This window comes from Empidonax traillii, unplaced genomic scaffold (genome assembly GCF_003031625.1).
Source record: "Empidonax traillii isolate 1590-97213 ecotype Southwest subspecies unplaced genomic scaffold, ASM303162v1 scaffold22:size5013007, whole genome shotgun sequence".
NCBI lineage: Eukaryota > Metazoa > Chordata > Aves > Passeriformes > Tyrannidae > Empidonax > Empidonax traillii.
The window spans coordinates 2,419,005-2,442,965 of NW_020955215.1; the positions used below are offsets into that span (position 1 = coordinate 2,419,005).

Sequence of the window (23,961 nt, forward strand, 5' to 3'; positions counted from 1 at the left end):
TCCAGGGCAGATGCCCACAGCAGCTCCTGGCCCCTGCATGCCCCACTATCCTGGCTGTGCTCACACAGAAATGCATTGGAACTGGTTATGCTGAATTTGGGAAATCCATGCAGGTTAAAAATATGAATTTTGGGAGCAGGGTCATTTTGAAATACAGAGAAGATCGAACACTTCACAGTCCCCAAAACAGAGACCAGAAATAACCAACCTGTTTAAAACCCATTTAATAACGAAACCCAACAAAAAAACAAAACCCAACAAAATTCCACAAGAGTCTCATTAAATAACTGGGTTTTGCATCACACTGTCATAGGTGAACTTTGTAACAGGTCACGTGGTTATGCGGGACGAAAGAGCAGAAGGATGGGGAGCATGTCAGCAGAGCAGCCAGAGTTAAAAACTTCATCATTTTATGTTTTAATTCTCTTCAGAACTGCAGGAAAACACTCGGGGTGTGACACAGAAAGATTTGGAGACCCAAAGTGAATTAAGAGACCCAAAGTTTCCAGGCTGTTCCCAGAACAACTGAAGGGGGTGGAAGGGAAACATCAAAACCACCTGAGTTGATGCACGTCGGCATCAACATATTTTCAAAATTATTATCAATATATTATAACCAATATATTTTCCAAAGTGGTGGCTTGAACACTCCTAGCACCAGTGCTCCCCGCTGGCAGCTTCAGCAGTTCCACAACTGCTTTAGAGCATGAAGAAGACTTTGTAAAATCCACAATTCTGAGTACCAAAAGAGAGAATACAGATTCTCCCTCTCGGTTTTCAGTCCTGACTTGCACGCCAAGAGTTTATCAAACTCATCACCATTTCCTACCTGTCTAAAATGCACATGAATGATGTGACAGCTCCGAGACCTGGGATACTTTCTGGTAATGTAAAACTTTCTTTTTAAATTTAAATCCACTGAAGGTGAGAGCACACAGTAGTTAAACTCTGGAAAAAACCACTAGGGAAGAGGAGCATTTAAGATTTGCAGACAAAGCAAAAAAAAAATTTGGAAGCGAGAGGAAGGGACCAGAACTATCTACAGAGGGAAACTGAAATGCAGCAGGAAAGCCACAGCTTTGATGTGCTGTGCTTATAAACAAACACTGCTTAAAAAAGTTGGAAAGTTTTAACCTTTCATCCTACCTACTAAATGCCACCTGTATTTTATACTCCCCCCCCCTTAAGCAGATTGAGAAAAACATTAACATTTCAGCCCCCACTGAGTATCGAGGCATTCAGTGTAGCATTATTACCTCAGCAAAAGAGCTGATAAATGTTAATTTATCATAGAATATAGAGTTATATATTCTATTTATCATAGCAAGTAGAGCTATACAAAGTCTTTTAATAAAATGACATGACCTCATTTTCCCATGATGATGATGATGTTTGTTTGTTTTTTTTTCCCCCCAAAGTTCTTGCAGTTCTTTGCACTTTTCTATTCGTGGCCTTAAAACAAAAGTCATGCTGTTAACAGATTTAAGTACCAAAAAGAAACTGAGCCACCAAAGACAACCCTGGACAGAAGAAGCCTCATGTCCCAGGCAGGGCAGCCAGGGCACAGTGTAACTGTGCTGTTACACCACAGAGGGCATCATTATCAATAATCATTATTACGAACTCTAGTCCTCAGAAGATAAATAAACAGTTTTTGGTCTACCTAAACCAATAACATAACTTCTGCATTTGAAACACCAATAAAGGAGTTGTGCAAGCTGGTGTGGAACTGCTGCTCCCAACGGGCTGTTAAATACAAGCTAAAAGACGTGACAGGCATGAAACTGCAAAGCACAGAATCCTAACACCACAATTTACAGCCAGAGAAACTCAGAGTTTTCCCTCTAGAGAAACACGTTCAGCTTTTCGTCGCGTGAAGTCAAAGACAGACACAGGGGATGTTGCAAAAGCAGTGTCAAAATCCAGCTGAATTTCAAAACTCTTCGTGCAAGAGCCCAGCTCAGCTCACACCGAGCGTGTGCTTTGGGTCAGAGCTGGGGCCTGGAAACGGCTCTGGAACAGCCCAAACTGCTTCAAGTGCCACAGAAATTACACGGCAAGAAATGCTTCTCATTCCTAAAGCTCCCAGGGATGTGCTGGACAAACCAGCTGCAGTTAAACAGTTCTGGCGCCCTTCTCGGGCACCTGGCACTGATGGCAACTCCTCTCTGAGGGCTGATTTAACTGAATTCTACTAAGCACAAGCTAGTATTAATTATTACGGTCTGACTCACTATTTATAGTGAGAGTCACACGTAATAATTTTTTTGAATTGCATAACTTTGTATTTATAATTGAATAGCAAGAAATCAGCCCATTAGACCAGCCAACAAGATCCAGATTTTGTACTCTTAAATAGAAATGAAGATTAGACCACACCCATTTCGGGCCATTTTTAGCTTTTGAGTCTTTCAGCAAATCAAGACTGGACGTATTTTAACATTCCTCTGAACAAAAAAATCCAAAACAAACCCATCAAAAAACCAAAAAGAAAACATAAATACACACAAAAAAACTCGGAAAAAAAAAAAATCCCTTCCCCCTCCCCACCAAAAACATCGACACAAGCTATTGGGGCCAATTAGGTATGTGAAGAGGCTGCCGTGAAAACATCTTTGAATGTCAATTCAGCATGGATCTTGCTTCATGTGGCCAGGAAATAATGCAACTTTTTCCATTAAAAAAAAAAAAGAGAAAACTGAAGGAAAAAAAAAACACAAAGAAAAAAAAAGAAATTAAGAAAATTAAGAAAGGTGGATTTTACGAGGTTATTAGTGATTAACAAATTTAAGCTGAAATCTACTTGTTAAAACTCTCTCCTACTAAAGCATGTTTCTGGTAATTATTGGCTAAGAATGTGTCACAGGGCAAATTTCTTACTTGTATTTTTTGCTCATTAAATATAATTAGTGCAGCTCTTTCAGCACAAGTAATCATTGCTTCAGGAAAAACCTTTTCACCCTTTATCTTTTAAAGGCTGGCTTACACCAAACCCCAGAGTGTTTTCATCATGTCAGATCAATGCTTTAATGTGATGCTAATTTATCCTATTGGCAACAGAAGGATAAAATTAAATATCAATTAATTAAATTAAAACATATTAATTAAATATAAATCCAAAACTTCACCAGGCAATTTAAAACAATATTCCAAGTAGGCACAGTGTAAGAAAAAGTCACAAACCACAGGTGAGCTCAAGGGTTTAATGATAAATCTCAAACAAACACAACACCCCAGCCACCCAAAAATACAAAAACCTCCTCAAAACACACAAACAACACTATCAGTAACCTCTGTCCATAAAAGACCACCCAGAACATCAAAAAAAAAACCCCTATCAGACAGGAAAAATATCAGTATATCAGTCCATTTTATCTCCTCTTGGGTAATTTTTGGGTTAGGGTTAGGGCCCTCCAAGGCCAACACTGCCCATGTCCCCAAGTGCCACATCCACACAGCTTTTAAATCCCTCAGGGATGGGGACTCCAGCATTGCCCTGGGCAGCTGTGGCAGGGCTGGACAGCCCTTGGCATGAAGGAATTTTCCCAATATCCAACCTAAACCTCCCCTGGCACAACCTAAAGCCGTTTCCTCTTGTCCTGCCCCTTGTTCCCTGGGACAACCCACAGGGCTCCTGCACCTTTAGGATTTCCTTCTTAACATTTCCTTCCTACTCCGGCAGTTCCTCTGCGGACAAACTGTACAAAGAGAATTGTGGACTCTTATCTCTTCATCCTCCTCGCTTTAATGATTTGTGCACATCAAAGCCTGATTAAAACCATTTAAGCACTTCCATCACTGAAATCTCTTTAACGTCTTTTGGAAATTAAATTAAATGCAGAATCAAAAAAAAACACCTCCATGTCAATGTACGAAACTGGACAATTACAATCAGATTTGAGCTTCTACAGTAATGTCAGCACAGATGGGGACCCTCACGGAAATACAAAGTATTCTGAAGAATAATTTATATAAAAATACGGCAGACAACCAATATAAATACTAAACATTCATTTAAAAACAGACACTTGCAACAGGATTACATTAAGGAAAGACAATACTAGGAATTTCAAAGGAAAATGAAGTGAAAAAGTGAATGCTTGTTCAATGGTATGAAATTTCCACAGGAACCAACTGTTGAGAAAAGTATCTCCTATGGAGCAACTTACTTCAGTGAAATCTTGGAATCCAAGCTAAGGACAACTATAAACAATTTTTCCCTTCTCAAGAGTTTAACTTGTCTCAAGTTTTTAACTGGTCACTGGATAGAAACAATATTTTCCCTATGCTTGGTTCTGAAAATTAAGCTTACTGCTATTTTTCCTTAAAATTGGAAAATGTATGTAAACAAAAAGATGTTTGATCCAACTACAGTGGATCAAACCCAGTGTAGTACTGGGATTAAATAGTGAGAAACTGCTGTGGGGCTGCAGAGAAGCACACGTATCCACAAGAGATTTGGAAAAATAAAACACTCTCTCCTGGAAAACATGATCACTACAGGATTACAACATTAGTTAAAGTACACTCCGTATTTGTTTAATTAAAAAACATGAAAGCAGCGTGTTCAAGTAATTTATCAATAAATGTTATGACATGAATAAAAACTAAGATGAAGTATTAAAAAAAAAAATCAATAAGAGGGGGCTCTAGGCTGCCTCGTGAGGGGTTGTTTTCCATAGAAAGGAGTGCTGGAAAATTTCTCTTAATGAGCTGTTAACAGAAGAAAATTAGTTCAAGACTTCAGGGCAAGAACTTCCCTTATTCCATGTTTGTAAAGTTCAAGAGCATAAGATTTTTTTTTTTTCCCCTGCTGGTACCTGGTGCTAGTGGCAGTTAATAACCTGAGTTTTACATTCATCAGCAAGAATTAATGAACCAAGTATGAACAAGAGACAGGACAACCTGAAGAACTACAAACATTTGGGCAGAAAAGACAGACCACTGCGTCAGAGCAAAGAGAGGACTGAAAACACCAAAGTTGGAGAAAGAAACTTGGGAAGCAGTAAAAATCTGGGAGCCTGGGGAGGTGGCAGACACCAAATCAGACACAAGTGCCTGAGGGAAACACCCTCAGAGCTCCGGGGAACATGGAATTTTGGCCGGCACGTCCGAGGCTGGCACAGCCCCAGCGCAGGAAGCCCCGGCCGTGCCACGCTGAGCTCTGTGCTGTGCCCGGCAGGGACCACAGCCCAGGACCACTGCAGAGAGCACCAGCTCACCCAAAACGGGAAGTGTTAATTCAGCTGGAATATGTACATCTAGTTCAAGGACCTAAGGAAAGAATAAACGTGGATTCCCACAGGAGAAAGCTCCACAGCCAGAGAACGGCACAGCTTGAACCGTTCGGGGTGACGACGCTCACAAGAAAAGCTCCGTGACAGGAAGGAGCAGGAGCCTGTGCAGTTGTGTTTCCTAAGCAGTGACAGAAGCCCTGTCATTTCACAAGCTGGAGAACATCCCCTTAGTCATTAGTGACTGCAGAGAAGGAATGATCCTGTAAGAGAAGAATAACTGCCAGAAAAGTTCTTTCATCTTGAGTTTTGCAATTCTATGAACTTGATTCCGTATTTTCTTACTTTAACACAGTTAGCAATGCATTTTACAAACATCTAACGCTGCTCTATCAAAATGTTATCTATTAAACTTTCCTGACTTGTTTCCAGACACACTCTCTTCATCCTAGGCCTCTCCATCTCCCAGCTCGGGTTGTTCTGCTCTCACAGATGACACCAACATCGCCTCATTCTTGCAACAAACCCCGAGACAGACACAGAAATTGAGTGACAAGGAACACAGGTGGTCTCACAGAATGGTCTGAATTAGAAGGGATCTTCAGGATCACCCAGTTCCACCGCCCTGCCACGGGCAGGAACACCTTCCACAGCTTCTCTGGGCAACCTGTGCCAGGGCCTCACCACCGTCACGGGGAAGAATTTCTCGTTAATCTCTAATCTAAACTCAAGTTCAGATATCTGATCTCCAGTTTAGTTATTTCTTAGCCTCTGCTGAAGGCAACTGTGAGCCTGCAGTAATGTGAGGGAAAGGAAATGCGCCTGTAGAACAAACCACATGTGAGTAACAAACTGAAATTATGTGGCTGAGTACTGCCACAGAAAGGAGACCTCAGAGTCACCAAAATGTCAAGATTTTTCTTACATCCTCACACAGGCAGACCCCAAACACAACACTGCAACAAACAACTCCCAGCTCTACACACATGTTGCTGCACCCTCTTGGAAGCTGCTCATATTCTCTCCACGTGCCCAAGAAAGGCCAAATCTCCCTATGAGAGAGGTGCTGATTTCACGTCTCAGCTCTCAAGATTCAACTCTCAATTTATCCACCCTCTAAACTTAAATTTCCCTTGATCTGGAGCAAAGACTAAAAGCAGTAATGATTATAAAACTCACTAACCAAGAGGATGAGCAGGAAGGAAGAGAGGCATCAGAAACAGTCACAGGCAGTTGTGGCACCTCTCATAAAATATGAAAATGAAAATATGGGGGGACACACACCATGACAGCAATTTCACCATCACCCTGTCACAGGGCCCCCTTTCTGCTTAAAAGATGCTGAGAGCTGCTCTCTCAGTAAGGGCACAAGTCACATCTGGCCTTAGTCACCTCTGACATCCAGGAGCACCCACGGTGGAAAATGACGTGGGGCAGAACATCCCTGCCAGCAGCTACCGAAGGAAGGAGGAAGTGGTGTGCCCCTGCCAACTTATCACAGACCAACTGGAACCTCAGGACAGATTTCTGCTGCAGCTACTTATCTCCAACTCCCCCCCCCCCTCCAAAATGCAAACTCTATGGTTTGTGCAGATAAAAACATGTGGCATCTTCTCATTAAAGTGATGGGTAATCATCACACAAAAGCATCTGCACATTCCAGCTTCCCCAAAAGACATCCTTGAAATCCAAGTAATATTTCAATGGGGTTTTATCATGTTTTATCAAGTTCAGATTGTTAGGACTGGGAAGAATGCAAAACGTACAAATTACTTTTTTTTGGTTTCTGTGTGGCATCTCGCACAAAACCTCACCCCAGGGGCTCAGTCTCACTCTCAATATTTGAGACAAGGAGAAAAGCCATAAAACAAGAACTGCAGAGATGTTTAAAGAAAATATCAGGGACCTGAGACAGTTTTGAGACTAGAGTTGAAATTAGCTGTTTTCTTTCAGCACTATTAAAACTGTACTGGAGTCCTGGGGGCAGATTCGGGTGTCACAGTATCAGAAAGATTTAAAGTTATTACAGTGTGTCCAAAGGAGGGACATGAAGGTGGTGAAGGGTCTGGAGGGGAAGCTGCAGGAAGAGTAGCTGAGGGCACTTGGCTTCTTGGGCTGGAGGATACTGAGGTCAGACCTCACCAGGGTCCTGCAGCTTCCTCAAGAGGGGCAGCTCCAATCTCTGCTCTGTGGGACCTGTGACAGGACCTGAGGGAACAGCTGGAGCTGTGTCAGGGCAGGGCTAGGCTGGACATTGGGAAAAGGTTCTTCCCCCAGAGGGTGGTTGGGCACTGAACAGGCTCCCCAGGGCAGTGGTCTCAGCCCCAAGGCTGACAGAGCTCTAGGAGTGTTTGGACAACACTCTCAGGGACAGGGTGAGATTGTTGGGGTGTCCTGTGCAGGGACAGGAGGTGGATTTGACCCCTGTGGGTCCCTTCCAACTCAGGATATTCCATGATTCTATGACTTTAACTGCTGAACAGAGGAGAGTTTGCTCTCACACAGAGCTGTAAATACACTGTCTAGCAGCCAGGAAATAATAAAAACTGATATTCATACATTAATAAAGCCAAGATATTGGTAACATCTTTTTGTTTCTGACCAACAAGACCTGCCCCAGTCCCCAACCACTGTGGAACTCCAGTGTGATCCCCCCCTTTGCTGGGACTGTCTCACACCTCCCACAACAGCAGCCCAGGGAGTTTAATCACATTTCCTTCATTAGAAAAGACAACAAAATGACAAATCCAGTGCACAACCACTCCCCCAAAGCACTTCACTAGACCCTGTTCTGCAGTAACACCCCCAGGCTGCAAATCCCCTGTGCCAGGGACCTTAAAGAATTCAGTTTTAATGTCAGGAACTGCAAATACACCCAGAAGAAGTTCAGCAGCTGGGAGGGAGCAGGCAACAAGGTGACAAATAAATGCACACACCGGAGCAGAACAAGTTCATTTCAAAGGCTGATGCTGAGGAAAGGCCTGCTCAGTCCCACAGGGGCAGGTGGGGGGTCTGATACCATCACTGGAAACAGGGGAATGTTTAAAACCACCAAGTCTGCCTAAGAAAATGATCAAAAAAGGCTGTCATAAGGCAAGGAGATGGGATGGTGGGACAGGGTTTCCCATACCTGTCCCTTTCCAGGCTTTCTTTCCACTGAACATCAGTTTCCCAGGGAGTACGTGAGATATGGGTACAAACACTCAATAGTCCCCCAAAATTAAGCTGTTCACTCGCTCATGTCAAGTAGAGAATCAAAGTCCCAGCACAGAAAGCACCAACACGTAGGTTACACGACTCAACACTTTCTTGCTTTGTTTTGTTCACTGGAAAAGGGAAAAGAGTCAGCCCAGGCTCAGGGGATGTCGAGCGACTGCTCTTCCGATCACCAGGTACGACACAACTCCCATCAGGAGCGAGGCTTTACATAACCCCCCTGCACTCTCAGGATGCGATTGTGTCCATAACCCCGAGCCTCTCCTGCCCGGACGCATCTCCCGTGACCGCGGCAGCCCCAGAGCCCCCCGAGCCCCTCCGGCCTCTCCCGGTCCCGCCCGCTCCATCCACGGGCCCCGAACCGCGGAGAGCAAAGGGGAAGGAACAAAGCCCTGACGTCAATTACCGGAACGGGATCAGAGCCGTCACCGGGCCGGGAGCGCAGCAGCCCCGGAGCACCGGGACGCCCCGAGCCCCGTTCCGGGGGTGCCCCGGGCTGTGCCCGCGGGGAGGGGCACGGCGGGACCCCCCCGGCTCCCCGGGGTGTCCCCGCGGGGCGCGACTGCGGGGAAAACCCGCGGCTCCCGGCGGGAGATGCTCCGCGGAGCGGCCGATCCCACCCCCGGTCCCGCCGGGGGAACCCGGGAGCGCCCGGGGCTGGCGGGGCGGGGGCGGCGCTGTCCCGGGGCCGCGGGAGGCCCGGCCCAGCCGCGCTCACCTGCGCGGGCCGCTCCGCTAGGCCCGGACCATCTCCCGGCTGCCGCCACCGGCGAACGAAGAGGCCCGAGGAGCCGCCGGCGAGTCCCGGAGCGCCCGGGGCGGGCCTGGCCCGGCGGGGGGAGGGCGGCTCACAGCCGGGCGGCGACTCTGCAGGGGTCCCGGCGGTCCATGGCGGGCCGGGGCCGGGCTGGCGGCTCGCAGGGGTCGGGCAGGGCGGGGCGTTGCTGGGCCGGGCCTGCTCCCGGTCCCGATCCCGGTCCCGATCCCGGTCCCGCCTGGCGCTTCCCGGCGGCCCCCGCGCGCCGCCGCCGCCGCCCCGATCACGTGACACGCGGGGGACCCCACGTGACCCCGGCGGAGCGCGCGCGTAAGGGGGCGGGGCCTCCTGCACAGCCACGCCCCCTCGCGCGCAGGCGGAGGGAGGGTCACGTGGCGCAACGCGCTCGCGGGGAGCGCTCCCACGTGTGCTTGCGCCCTCTGGTGGCGGTGGGAGGGACCGCGGGGAACCCCCGGGAACGGGTGGGATGTTGGGAATAAATCCTGCCCTGGGAGGGGGCTGAGGCCCTGGCACAGGCTGCCCAGAGAAGCTGCAGATGGCCCATCCCTGGAAGTGTTTAAGGCCAAGTTGGACGGGGCTTGGAGCAACCTAGGATAGTAGAAGGTGTCCCTGCCCATGGCAGGGGGTTGGACTTAATGACCTTTAAAGGTCCCTTCCACCCCAATCCATTCTGGGATTCTGTGATATTCTGGTGTTTTGTATCACACACATGTGGATGAACAAACAAGGCCGTGAAGATCCACCTCATGCACAAGCCTGTTAAAGGCAGAGCTTGGACAAATCCCTATTCATAAGGCAAATTAAACTCAGGGGGTTAAGTCATGTTGAATCATTTCTTTATAAACCAAATCAGTTTGATAGTGAAACTCCTATTTATTAAGGACTCTTCCCTAAGAAAATAAATCAATCCACATGAGACTGTATAATGCGCTTTTCCTTGTGAGCACCCAAAACCTGTTTGAGAGTGGCAGATGGTTGGTTTAATAAAGCCCCAGACCTGAAGACTGGCTTTTCTCTCCCTTCTCCTGCTCTGCCCTCTGTTCCCAGTGTTTCTCCTTGAAAGGTGATGCCTTTTCCCGAGGCTGTTTTCCTGCCAAGCTGCATCAATTGCTCCCCTCCAATGAGCAATGGCAGCTCTGCCTGGAATTGCAGGGATTGAACGGGCTGTTCAGAGCCGTGCAAGGGCTGTAACTGCTCAGTTAATGAAGTAATTTCTAGTTAGCAGGGTTTTAATAAAATTAATGATCTTTTGCAGCTTTGGGAGACAGTCCTGAAAGAAGTAACTTTCTCTTGGTAAAAAAAAAAAAAAATTAAAATTGAAGCAAAGCATCTCCAGCAGGAGATCAGAAAACAATCCAATGGCACATGAACCAGGGTAAGGCTCTGGCCAAGCTGGGGTTTACTCTGTCAAATAAGAACAGGTAGAGAGAAAGTAAACAAAAAGGGCAAGTAAAAAAATAATATTGTATATTGAACATTTTTTAAAAAAGACTGAGTTGAGAGGGATTTATGGTTGGGAAAATTACTGGGGAGCAGTGCTACCCTTCTGAGGCAACGCAAAAGCAACTTCCAATGAAACCATCTGCCCACAAACACCACAAATATTTTACGTATTTGCAGCAATCATCAACTTAGCAACTACTGTTTAATAATTTATTAGCTTTTCCCATTAAATGGTACATTCACTCAACAAGACTTAAACAATTTCCTGGTATTTATTTTATTTACAGTCTGCAGCTTGTTCTGTAAAACACAGGAGTGGTCACAGAGACACACAACATATGTGTTTCCAAACATTTAAATAAGTACAGTTTATTCCAAAGTAATTGTACACACTTTTCCCCATAAAAATATAAAAAATAGTTTAGTTACTATATTTTACCTAAACCAAGATATTTAAGAATTCATGTGATGCCCCCTCCCCAATAAGAGCACTCCAACAATAACAAATTTAGGAGACTGTATCACAAAATAAAATACTAATACCAACTGCTTCAATCCACCAGAAGAAACAAGTAACTCCCAATCTGCAACCCATCCTTGTTCTGCAGTGTGTTTGGATTCTGCTTTTGTTAGTTTTGTGGGGGTTTTGCACTACTTTGCTTCTCCCATGGCAGTTCTCAGACACGTACAGACTGTTACAAAGAGTGGTTGATTCTGCTGCAGACTGTGATTCACCACGTGCCCACTGGCACGGCCTGGTGATCCTGCATTACACACACTTCTTGGAAAAAATACTAAAAGGGGAACACTTTCCTTTGGGAACTTAATTTCTTTTCTGCTTTTCTTATTGAGCATCCAGTGAAACAGCCTCTTTCCCCATCTCCTTGAAAACAGCGCCCAGTTTGTTACTGTTTCTCTGGTTTACTGACCATATTCTGTATGAGAAGCTGATGGGAGTCCTGAAAAACACCCACTCTCAAGCCCTTGTCTCACTGGGATACATTTAATTTACAAAAAAAGGCACAAGGATGAAACTCCAAAGCAGCATCAGCCCTAATTCACTGCCCTGCTGCTTTCTGACACAGACTCTGTGTCTCAGAAAACACTACAAATACATGAGCCAAGGACACAGGGAGTAGAAAGCCCAAAGCCTCTGGGCAGGACAAGCACTACATTGATCAGTAACAACTCAACACTAGTTAAATTGGATGTTGCAGTTAAGACTTGACCTGGAAGCATCAGGAAAAGCCATCAGAACACAAGCTCAGCAGCACAGAATCCATTTGTCACCAGCGAGATGGAAGGCCCTGTGTGTGACACGTTGTGCATTCAAGTTCAACAATGCCAGAGCTCCACAGCAGCACTGTAAAACTTCTGCTTTTAATAGTTTAGAGGATTTTCTCAATGGAAATGAAGCTGTCATTAAGAGAGGAACAGCACATGATGCACAGCATAATCTGCAATAAAAAGCTCTTGCTTTCCAGCATGTAAACATCCAGGTTACTGGACCTTAGCTCAGATAAACAAATCTGATGATAGATTTTATTTTTTTTTTTTTTTTTAGAACTAAAAAAGTAAAATCTTCCATAAAAGGATAAACCACAAAAATACTCTTTCAGTAAGTCTCACGTGCCCTCACACCTCCCATGTCCTGTGAACAACTATGCAAAACACTTAAAAAGTTTTAGCAGTAGAAATGTTGACCATTGAACTGTTTGGCAACCGTGTGCTCCAGACACCTCTGAGTGTTGTCACTCCCTTCACACCAGTCCTGCCCCACCCCAGGCTATTTCTTCTTCTTCTTCTTTGGGGGCTCCTCATCAGAGCTGCTGTCACTGCTGCTGCTGCTGCTGCTGGAGGAGCTGGAGTCCGAGTCGAACTCGGAGGAGGAGGAAGTGCTGCTGGAGGATGGGGAAGATGAGGAAGAAGAGGAGCTCTCATCACTGTCGCTGTCATCGGAGGAGGAGGAGGAGGTAGAAGAGTCCTCGCTGTCAGAGGAGGAGTCACTGGCTGAGCTGTCGCTGCTGCTGCTGCTGGAACTGGTCACACTCTTGGATCTGGGAGAGAAAAACCAGCTGAGAACAGCCCTGTCAGCACCCCCACATCACACAGTGTTCTCTCTGCTGTGTTGTAACCCAAAGATCAATTATCTGGCCGGAACATTTCCAATCTAAGACAAATTCCTGTGCCCTTCCCTCCCCTTTTCCAACCCTGGACAAATGGATCTTGGCCAATTCAGCAATGACAGAGGGACACCACAGACATGACATAATCCAGCAGGACTGCAGAGAGGGTAAGTGGGAAAGCTGGCCAGGATCTTATTCCTAGCAATGACCAGGGGCTTTACTGACCTGGCTGCAGGGGAATTCTGAATGTCCTGTACTACCAAAGCCTTGGGGAAAATTAACCAAGCTCAGTTCTCTGCTCCCCACTGCAACCCAGTGAAATTCCGGCAGTGTAAGAGTTGGGGAGGTTTCATCAGTGATTTCAACAAGGTCAGAACTGTTCCCAGTGAAAACTGTTCTTAGATTACTCCTGGCAAAAGAACCCAAATTACCTGCCACTACAGGATGCCTGTGTTTTCCAGGTGGAGAAGGGGTGGAAACAATCCAAGATAAAGACAGAATGATGAACACAGCAAAGAGGATTTCTGTATGCTCTGCACATTTTTTTTCATGTTTAGCCCTCATTGAGGCCGTTGCTCTCAAGATCAACATCTCTGATTAAGTGAGCCAACATGAATTTCAAGAAGGCCCAATTCAATTCTCCCATAGATCTTTCTCCCAAGGAAGTGTAATGGCACCGATTCACCTCCCTTCCCAAAGTCAACCAGAGAACATGCAGATCTGTAAATTACAATAATGCAGAATCTCCTTTCCATTAGAAAATTAAAGAGGTATTTTTTATGAGAGAGGTTGTTTAAATACAACAACTCATGAAATACCTGTATTAGGGTTATTAAAGAGAGACTGATTTTATTTTTTATCATATCAGCCATGTCAGCTGACAAGTGTGGGAGTGTGTGGTGAGCTATGAACCACAGAAGTTTTTATGATACATCTGTAATGTTATCTCTGTGTGTGCAGACACAACAGCTGTTTATTAGAGATAAATCCATAACGCTGGTTAAATATTCATTGCCTGGGAAAAATTAGTTTTAAGATGAGGAAAACAAAACAAAAAAAGAATGGGAGTAGTAGTTCCAATCTAACTAGTTCCATTAGATGTGCAGAATCCTTGACATGGGCAGGGATCAGTCAGAGGACCCCCTGAGTGGTAACTCTGAACATCCTTTTCCTGATGACCTCTCTCAGAATCCATAGCAGCAGTCCAGTGTTTAGGTTATAATCCAAAACCCACTCAACACAAACATCAGAATATTGTACTTAAAGCTGCTTCTCCTGAAGGAAAGCAATAGTTGGTTCTGGGAGAGGAAATAGGCAGGGACTTCTTTTCAGGTGATGCAACATGTAGCCTGTTGGTACCTCCAGGAGGAGGAGGGAGATGGCAGCGAGTAAAATTCAGATACAAACTGTAATGTGAAGTAACATGACAGTGCAGATGCTGTAGGTTGTTAGATGTGAGATTTTGGGTCTACCACACCACTGACAAAGTACAGAATTTCTCCAGCAGATAACATTCCTTCTCCCCAGAACAAGTTTCTGAAAGTTAATCCCCTGTGTGATCCTCTGTCCCAGCTGTGGGACAAGTGCTGGTGTCACCCAGGCTGTCACCCTGCTCTGCTCCAACCCCCCCAGGGGTTTTAAACCCTCACAGGTGCCACTCACATCCAACCTACAATTCCAGGCACAGTCACAGCTGGGGCCTGAAGAAACAAGTGAATTAGAACACAATTCCACCCTTCAGACAGGTGGTTTTACGTATGATCCAATATAAAATGGGCTTTCCATGGATAACCAAAGCATGGCAGGTGGGAATGCTGAAGGACACCTGGAAGGCAGCTCTGTGTCACCTGAGGTCACAAGACTCTGCAGCAGCTGCTTTGCCTGAGCCTGTTTTTCTGGTTGAACCTGAGATCACTTATTACTGTTTATATCAAAACAAACATATTCTGTGTAAAAGGTTTGTGCCCTTATTGCCAGAACCTGAACTTTTGCATAGTTTTATTTTAAATCTGGAATTTATATACTCAGTGATAACCTTCTGCTGAATTGTCCACATTTAATTCTTCCCATATAATAAAAATATAAACAGCAAACTATCTGGAAAGGAGTTTATATTGATGGATTTGGTGCTTGAGTAAAAACAGGAGAATAATTAAATCTACAAGAGTTTTAAAATTTCAAGGAAAAGTGACCAAATCACCAATCCTTCAAGGACCCTTTTGCTCTGTTCATTTTTGCACTGGTTTGCAGCTCAAATACTCTGAAAATAATTCTGCCAGTAGAGGCTGCAGCATCTGAGAGAGCTGAGGCAAGAAGGGGCCTGGGTTACACTGTTTAGAAATCAGTTAACTTATGATCTCACCAGTCCCAAGGAACTCCAACAATAAATGGGCACTGCTGGGAAAGGAGCCTTTGATAAAACACACTCTGATAGCCAAGCATTCCAACAAAGCCACACTCCACAAGACAGCCTGAATAGAGGCATGTTTTAAAGATCTGCTCTGCCCTGTTCACTGACTGCCACACAAGGCAAGAGGCCTGCTCTTTAAACACCTCCTGAAAACTGGTTTTAGATCAGATTTAGAGAACTGACAACTAAATGGGAAGAGATACTGAGGCTGTTGCAGGACAGGCATTCCCCCCTGGAGTAAAACTCCCAACACGATCAGCAGGAGTGTTACAGCCTCAGTTCTGGCTGTTCCTCTGCTAATAAAGCAAATTCCCAAGCAAACATCAAAGCAAAGTCAAGTACAAACAGTGTCAAAAGAGTTCCTGGCTCCAACTAATACTTGGAGTGGGGGGAGGTTTATTCCCTGGATTTTGGTTTGGGATTGAGGTGGTTCTGTTCGGTTTTAGGGTTGGATTTTTGTGTTTTAGGTGCTTTATTTCACTCTCTAGACAAGTCATCAGAGAGAGAGAGAGAGAGAGAGCTGGCAGGAGGGAATGAAAACAACAAAAGACAGAGCAGGATGGGCAGGTGGAGCAGTGACAGACCAGAAAACACTGTGCCAGTCTTGCACAACTGTTTCACAAATACTTGAAGGACTTTGAGGCAGAAATGCAAACCTTTTTTATCATTAAAGCAAGATCATGCAGAAGTAGGACAATCAGGAGGGAGAAAAACAGACAACAAGGAATTTAGAGTTTTTGGACAGGGAGGAGTAGAAATTCTCCAAATATCTGTCAGACAAAAGCCTCTAACAGGCTCAGAGCAGTAAAGCCAAGACTTACTTGCAATGTTGACTTTTCCCACCCCCTCCCAAACTCCTGCAACACCCAGTGCAGGATCCCAGCCCGGATCAGCTGCACCATTTGCCACCAGACCCACGTACCTTTTTTTCTTGGTCTTCTTTTCTGCAGCACTTTCTCCAGCACTAATTAAGGGAGAAAAAATAATGGCTTTGATTAATGTGGTAGGAAAATTAAATAAATAGCAGCACAGTGCGTTTAATATGAGCACATAGTGGTGTTCTGCTGGCAGAGCCATAAGGGCACCAGGCAGCTCTTCTCAGTCCTGTGCAGACCAGAGCAACAACAAGGCAGGGAAAAAAAAAAACAACAGCAATTCATCTCCAATTTTCTGTGTTATAGATGCTTTACTCTCCTCTTTATTTTATATGGACAACAGCATTTTGGAATGTAAGGCACAGGAGAAAAGGACACAAAAAATTGTATAGAACTGTATTTAGCAATAACTGAATTGATGGAAACAAAGGGTAAAATATTGAATTAGCCTGTAGCTTTCACATCCCTTTCAAGTGCAAAAAGAAACAGAAAAATCTCTTTATAGTGATGCTTTCCAGGTGTGTCTTTGAGATTCCCATGTGATCATCCACTCACACAAAGTTTTAGAGGTCGGTGACACATAAGAAAGTTTCTTTTAACAAAACACTGAACTTTTTTAAAGCAGTCTTCACTGCTGGATTCTCTTTTTAAAGAGAAAACAAAATTCCTTCAGTCAAACAGGCCAGTCACGTGCTGTTTTCAATCCACTGCAGATACACAGCACATAATTCAACCTGGAATGTACCTGTGTGATTCAAGTATTCCCTCATCATGTCCTTACAACACAACGTGCCACTGATCTGTGAGGAAGCTGTGCACTTTCATGACCCAGGATACCTTTCTTGCTCAGCTGAAACTTGTCATTAGAAGCCATTTGGAATACATAAAAATGGAAGTGAAAACTGCAAATGTATTTCATTCAGGCATTAGAAAACAGTATGTGTTGATAAAGACTCCAGAAAGAGTAGGAAGAAGAAAGTGTTAAGTGTAACCTACACTGTATTTCAATAAAAGTTCAATGCTCTTTATAAGCCAGAAAAAATGAGGTTTTTCCAATTTTTTATTTTCACGCATACGGTATAAAAACATTCTCATCGTACAGAGGAGTTTTTCACACTCCCCTCACTCTCCTGTGGGCAAGAGGAAGATCCACTGATACTCAAATTCCAACCCAAGTTACAATCCCTCCTGTTCATACTTACATTCCTAAGGCCTTACACCCTCCGGGGGTCACCAGGTGTTCACAGGTAAGAGGAGTCACTGTGAGAAACAGAATTAAACCTCACAGCACCTTTGAGAAGACAGGACCTCACTCAGTGTGTGAGGAACCCGGGCACAGGGCTGTGCCTCCCTCTAGTGTGTGAGGTGCAGGTTACTACAGGAGTTGCTCCAGGCCCTGCAGTCAGACCTGCTCCAGGCACTCCCTCGCTCTCCCTGTGGCCCCACAGTGCCTTCAGAGCCATAAATCACAGTCTGGGTTGGGTTCAGTGCAGTAACATCAGTCAGGAATGAGGATTCCCTCACCTTTCCTCCCCTCCCAACTCCTGCCCTGGGCTGGGCAGGCAGTGAGGGGTTTACTGAACCTCCAGAGTGTCCATCGGAGTGGTGGGGTCAGCACTGGGCCAACAGAGGGATCCTGGAACAACTATGGAATGAGTTCATGCTGAAATAGCTTGGATGTGGTTGTTGAATGTAAATATTGGCCTTATTAGGTTGTGTTTGCCTTCTCGTTAATGATTCTTGCCTGGATCTTTAAAGGTGCTGATACAAGTACTCCAAAGCAGAGCTGTGGGAGACCCAACTTCTCTGTGACAATAACCTTCCAAAACAAGTGATATAAAAAGCAAAAGTGTTTCCTAGGAAGCTGTTTTTCCACCAAGAAAAAGCTTCATCCTTGGAAGTGTAACACTGGCACTTGAGGAATAGGATCCCTTATGGCACAGCTAAGGAGCTTATGATTATATAACCCCTGTGCATCCAGCCCAATTTAACCAGGATTAAACAGTGCTCCCACCTAAGGATTAGTCAGTCTTCCACTGACAAGATGACTTGTCACAGCACATGCCACTCACACTGAGGACTGTTACAGCCCAAAAACCTCCATTTGTGACAGACTGGACAGTCCTAGAATTCCTACATAAAATTATCCCACCCTCACACTCAAGCACAAGGACCAGGTTTCAAGGAATTTCACCCTCAATTGACAATCCTCCAATGTGAACCTGAAGAATTCACCAGAAATAGGGCAGAAAAGGAACAAGGGAAAAATCTGAGTCTCAAACTTTGCCTAAAAACCTCGGGTTTCTGAAGAACCCATCCAAACTCTGTCTCTAAGTGGAGCAAGTTTCAGAGCCCCAAGCACTCCTGATGTCTATCTACAATCCCGTGTGACTCTAATTACTTCAGAATTACTCACTGGATCGAAATTAATTTCAAAATCAAACATTTTAGGTGGCTCTTATCACAAGCTAATGAGCCTCCAGTCAGTGTTTCAGGCCTGTGACTCATAATTGCTGCCTAAGCTGCAACAGCTGACAGAGCCACAGGAGCCCTGTCTGCCAGAGGTACCACCCTTTTCTCTCCCACTGGGATAACAGCAAAAGGTGGGAACGCTCTCCATAACTCACATCCTGGCAGAGTGATGACCCACAGCCAACACACTGAGCTGGAAGTGGCAGTGACTGAGGGCACGTGTCCAAATCCTCAGTAATTCCAGCTGCAAGGGCTCTGAGGGACCTCACTCTGTCCATCCTTGGGGCTGAGGCAGCACCTCCCCAGCTGCCAAAACCAAACTGCAGTTGCAGTGGCAGAGATAACCCTCACACACACAGCAATTTTCTGGAAAACTGATGTGTTGCACTGTTTTTTGCTCTGGAGCTGCTTGCTGAAACAATGATTAACCTCGGAGGAAGAACACAAAGTGTACTGAGAGCAAAGCAGAAAGGAAATCACACCCCACATGCTGAGTTTCATTTAGATTTCTCTGTTAAGCTGCATCTTCCACTTTCTCAGATGTCAAAACAGGAAATAATTATGCAATTCAGTGAGGTGTCATTACTTTATGCTTGAGAGTTAAAACCACCTGATAACTCCACTCCCATTCACCAGTTTAACCAGTGCAGCTCCCAGGGAGCAGCACAAGACACTGCCAGGTCATGCCCAGAACACCAGTTTAACTCCACACTCTACCAGCAAACCTGAACAGAAGGGCAAGAGTTGCCTCTCTGTTATAAACACATTTACAATCTTCACACCCACCTGCTTGTACTGCAGGTAAACATGAAATCAAATAACCAAGGAATTCAAGAAACTGTTCCATTAAGAAATGGCTCCAACTATTTTAACTTTGGCTTAGAGGATTTTTTTTTGTTACAGACAGGCCAAATACGCTTTTAAAGTGTATTTCAGAGGAGAAGGTGTTAATGAGAGATTTAAATTAAATTAATTAAAATGATCATTTTAATTCTGGGGGGCCTGCGTGTACATATTCCACCTAACATGCAAATCAGCTCTAACATTGGGCAAACATCACACAGTCTGAAGGAAAAGATCCCAGAAAATGGTCTGGGACACCATCTTTGCTTTTATTTCATTAATAAACCAGACATTTAATCCTGCCAATCTTACCTCTGTTGCAATAATAGTTGTTTTTCTTTCTCTTTCACAATTTTGGCCAGCTGAGCTGTCCTCGAAGGCCTGTGCAGGTATTTTCTCTTCCCTGTACATTCATATGTCCAATGGCCAAACTCTAAACACTTCTGGCATCTCACATGCTGCTTGTTTGCCTCCCTAGAAAAATGCAGAATTGCTTAAGTGACTCACTCCAAGTCTGTTCTACCTAGTGAAAAAAATTTTTTTTTATCATGCAGATTTTTAACAGCATCAAGTCATGATTAAACCAGATGTTCAGAGGTGCTTCAGCTTTTCTCTTAAATCAGGGCACAAACAGTGATATCAGGTACATACAGAATTTAAGCAAACAGATTGTCATTTATTAAAACATTTTCACATGGGAACAACTACACTGCATACAATTTGCAGGTGGTTGTAAATTACTTCAGGTAAATAACTGAAATTGAAATTAATTGAAGTTTAGAACACAGTTAGCAAAAAGCAGCAGCTACATTTCAAAACCCCAGAATTTAACACTCAGGTACCAAATTGCCCAGTTCTCACAAACAGCCCAGGACTCTCAGAGATGCTCCTAGCTGTAGCTTATTTGAATTTATTATGATTCCTTAAAGCCTGGCAGAAGGTTTATCACAGGAACAATCAGACTCCTGCTTCCTTTGTGCAGAGTGAATCCAGCCCCCAAACACCTGCAGTGTCAGAGAGATCTCACATCCACCTGTCAGTTCTTGCACTGTGTAAAACCCTAGGAGCATTTTGAGAAATCAGGGAAGGGAAAACACTCCTACTTCCACACTCAAGCTCTTAAGCTGCTGTTGGGAAGCTTTGCAAAGCTGTTTTCCCTTCTCCTTTACAAATAAGGAAACTCAGACACAGCCAAGGGACTGCTCAAGGTCAGGAGTAAAATTAGTTCTGAGCCAGGACTGAACTCCAGACTGTGTCACTCCTTTCAGAGCCCTGTGACTTCTGTCACCTCTTCCCACCTTCTGGGGTTTTTTCCAAGCACCAAAATACAAAGTTTTCAAGGCCAGCCCATCTAAACTGTCAGTGATTACCAGCCTGGCTAAACTAGGAGGCTCCCAGACCGTTCATTTAGTGAGAATAAAGTGACAGACCAGCAGTGAGCACTTTTCCCTCAAAATGAGTGTTGCACTTCCAGGCAAGGTAGGAATTGCTTCTCCCTCAGCTTCAGCCACCACCTTTTGTGGCAGTTGTTGAAGGGAATCTTGTGTTGAATATCCATCACTCATTCAATGCAGAGAGCATTTGGCTTCGTACTCAAGCCTTAGAAATACTCAGCTAAATCAGCACTAAAATATTAATTAAACTGAAGCCTGCACAGCACAAGGAACTGGGATTGGAGCAGGAATCAGAATGTTTTGGAAGGAACAAAACCCAACAGCTCTGAGGGGTTGGTTTGTCTTTGTCTTGCACTTCAGGCTCTGCCACAGCAGTTACACAGAAGTTCAGTGATGACTCTCCCTCCTCTTCATCGACATAACCCCCCCCCCTCAAATTTGATGTTTTTCTCCCTCAAACCAGCCCAGCCTTGTGTCCACAGGAACAACCTGGAAGTTTGAAGCAACTACAATGTAACTCAGTGTTTCCAGGGCTTTAGTTCTACTCATGCAAGCAGAGCAGACGATTCCATGCAAGCTAAAAAGACAAGGATTAAGTCCTAAAACCAATATAAGTAATGACCAGAACATCAGACCTGCTCACCAGCCACAGATCTGCAAACACCACATCAGCACCAACCAGTTTAACACTAATGAAAAGCACAAAACTGAAGCAAACTTTAGCAGGGATCAAAGGCTGTATTCCATGAGTCTTTTAAAATCTCAAATTACTTTCCACTAGAAAATAGCAAAGAGATTATTACTAAACCATGGAAAAGGCAGGAGAATTGCAGAAACCATCCACATTCTGCCCAATTCGTGTGATCGGGCAAAAAACCCCCAAACACAGGCAAAAAACTGAAACATGAGAAACAAATTAATTTAAGGAAAAAACCCAACATCCAAATCCACAAACAACTGCAAAGGCAATGTCAACAGCAAGTGGGGGTGGGACACACATACAAACACACACCTGCTGCACTTCCCAAACAAGCAAAAACATGGTTTTCCTCATTTCAGCGTTTGCAGTCAGATCCTATCGGTGCTGAGGAAACTATTTGACTGCAATACCTACATCTAGTAAAGCTCGCTTGATTTTTGTTTTGGTTTGGGTGTTGTTTTTTTTTTTTTTTTTTTCTCGTTCTGTGAATGTACCCCTACACGAAGCTGGAGATTATTTGTCGTTAGCTGGGCTGCCGAGCGCCTGCGATGGAGATCGGTAACGGCGCGCCCCCCGAGCCGCCCCCCGCACCCCGAGCTCAGGGCTCCCGTCCCGGGGCGATACTCCCCCGCGCCGGCTCCGAGCGCCTAAATCCAACAACTTCCCCTCCTTCCGCTCCCACCGTCTGTGGAACCGCGGAACACGCCGGGCCGGGCACGGGACACCCCAGACCCACCGCCTCGCTGTCACCCCAGCATTTTGGGGGGGTGTCCCCTCCGCCGAGCAGCGCGCCGGCGGGGAGGGCCCTGAGCGCCGGGGAAGCGCTCGGCCCCACGGCCCCGGCCGGCACCGCCACTCCGCAGCCCCGTCCCCGCCCGGCACGGCCCCGCAGCCCCATCCCCGGCCCCACTCACGCCTGTCTGCGGGCGATCAGCCGGTGCATGGGCGTCGCCATCTTAGCGCCTACACCGGAACTGAGGGCGCCGCGGTGCATGCCGGGACAGGCCGCTGGCCGATAGAGAGCGGGTCCTCTTGCGGCCAGAGCGGCCGCGCTCTCCAGCGCCCCCTGTCGCGCCCGCCCCGTCATCGCGTCCGTGTCCAACGTAAACGGGTAACGCTCCTTTTTGTCACTAAATGCCCATTTGCTGCCTCTCACTGTTGCTTGTGGCAGGATAGTTCTGAATCAATACTGAAAATGGTGGGATATAAAGTACTTTCAGGATACCAATAGGATATAAAGTAGTTCCAGGATACTAATGGGAGGAGCAATCAGAATTCAGCATTAAAAGAGGCTTTCTTGATGGTTTCTGCCACAGAATGTAAGATACCCTTTTAAAACTGATCCCTTGAGAGAACAATGACTTTTGATAAAGCCAACACATGAAGCCACATTCCTTGTGGCTCTTCCTTGGCTGCCCTGCTCATTCCAGCTGGCACAGATTCCCGAGGTGTCAGAAAGCTCACGCTGCTCCTCCTCTTCTTTTTCGTGCCAAAGTCTCTCCTGCCCTGCCAGAGACATGTGGGAGAAATACTGCTGCTGGAATAGCTGGGGGCTGCAGTCCAGGATGATGGATGGATGAAAGATTTGCCTTACAATTCCCAGATCCATCTGAACTATGTTTCCTAATGGAAGTTGCTGTCTCATCTATAGAGCTTTCCCTAAAAACCAGCCAGCTCAAAAAGATTAAAATCCCAGTGCTTCTCTTCATCACAAAGCAAACCCAGAACAGCCAAGTGAGACGAGCACTCGCTGCAGGGATCCTGGGCACAGACATGGTCCCTGCTGGGCCTGACAAGTGCCATGAAGAGGAAAGCTCCCATTTCCTGCCGGAGCGTGGCCTGGACACCATTTCTGTGATGGTTTTCCACGTTGTGATGGTGATTTCGTGGACCAGCCTCATCACAGCATGTTTTAGCACATCAGAGGAGGGAACCCCAGGTGAGATCCCATCTGTTGGAATATTTCAGATGACTTGCTTATGGGAATCAGAAATATGGGAATCCCTCCCTAGGCAAAAAGTAAAGTGACACAAGCTCAAAATCTTTATGTTTTTCCGTCTCATAACTTCCCAAGCAAGATGGGTTCCCTCGTTCCCTCTTCTGCACATTTTCCTTGCAGCAAAAATTGCTGAACACAGTTTTCATGTGTTCATTGCTGTGATTTGTGTGGTGAAAAGGGTCTCCTCTTCCAGCAGAGTCACAAAAAGGATTTGTTTGAACTGCCTAAGAGATAAGGGAAGATCTGGCAAAAAAAAATAAAAAGTATTTATGATATATCTAAACTTAATGCCAGTATGGATGTCAGTCTGTTCTAGTAAAATCAATGCAGACACTCAATGTTTATATCAGTAACTAAGAGCAGACCCAGTTCTATGTTTTAGAATTCCAGGCTTGCATAATTCCAGACTCCATTGGTATCCACCATATAAACAGACACTTAGAGGATGGTACAGCTGAAAGAAAAAAGATA

At 45.3% G+C, this 23,961-nt stretch overlaps 2 protein-coding genes across 7 annotated transcripts in view; both read right to left on the minus strand.

The window, feature by feature from the left end:
* The window catches only part of AFF4 (AF4/FMR2 family member 4), a 54,333-nt gene extending 44,900 nt beyond the window's left edge, over window positions 1–9,433 (minus strand). For 3 of the 6 annotated variants that reach the window (XM_027902001.1, XM_027901985.1, XM_027901976.1), the window contains exon 1: window positions 9,169–9,433. The gene's annotated coding sequence lies outside the window, so the exon portion shown is untranslated. The remainder of the gene's footprint in view (window positions 1–9,168) is intronic. The other 3 variants (XR_003573266.1, XM_027902009.1, XM_027901994.1) reach the window with 2 other exon arrangements.
* A 1,491-nt stretch (window positions 9,434–10,924) lies between these two features.
* On the minus strand, window positions 10,925–22,486 carry ZCCHC10 (zinc finger CCHC-type containing 10). Its single transcript, XM_027902040.1, has 4 exons — window positions 22,406–22,486; window positions 19,710–19,871; window positions 16,130–16,171; window positions 10,925–12,728 (listed from the first exon to the last, which is right to left on the minus strand). Exons 1-4 carry the CDS (start codon window positions 22,483–22,485, stop codon window positions 12,458–12,460), a joined length of 555 nt encoding a protein of 184 aa, XP_027757841.1. The 5' UTR covers window position 22,486; the 3' UTR covers window positions 10,925–12,457.
* Between the last annotated feature and the right edge of the window lie 1,475 nt (window positions 22,487–23,961).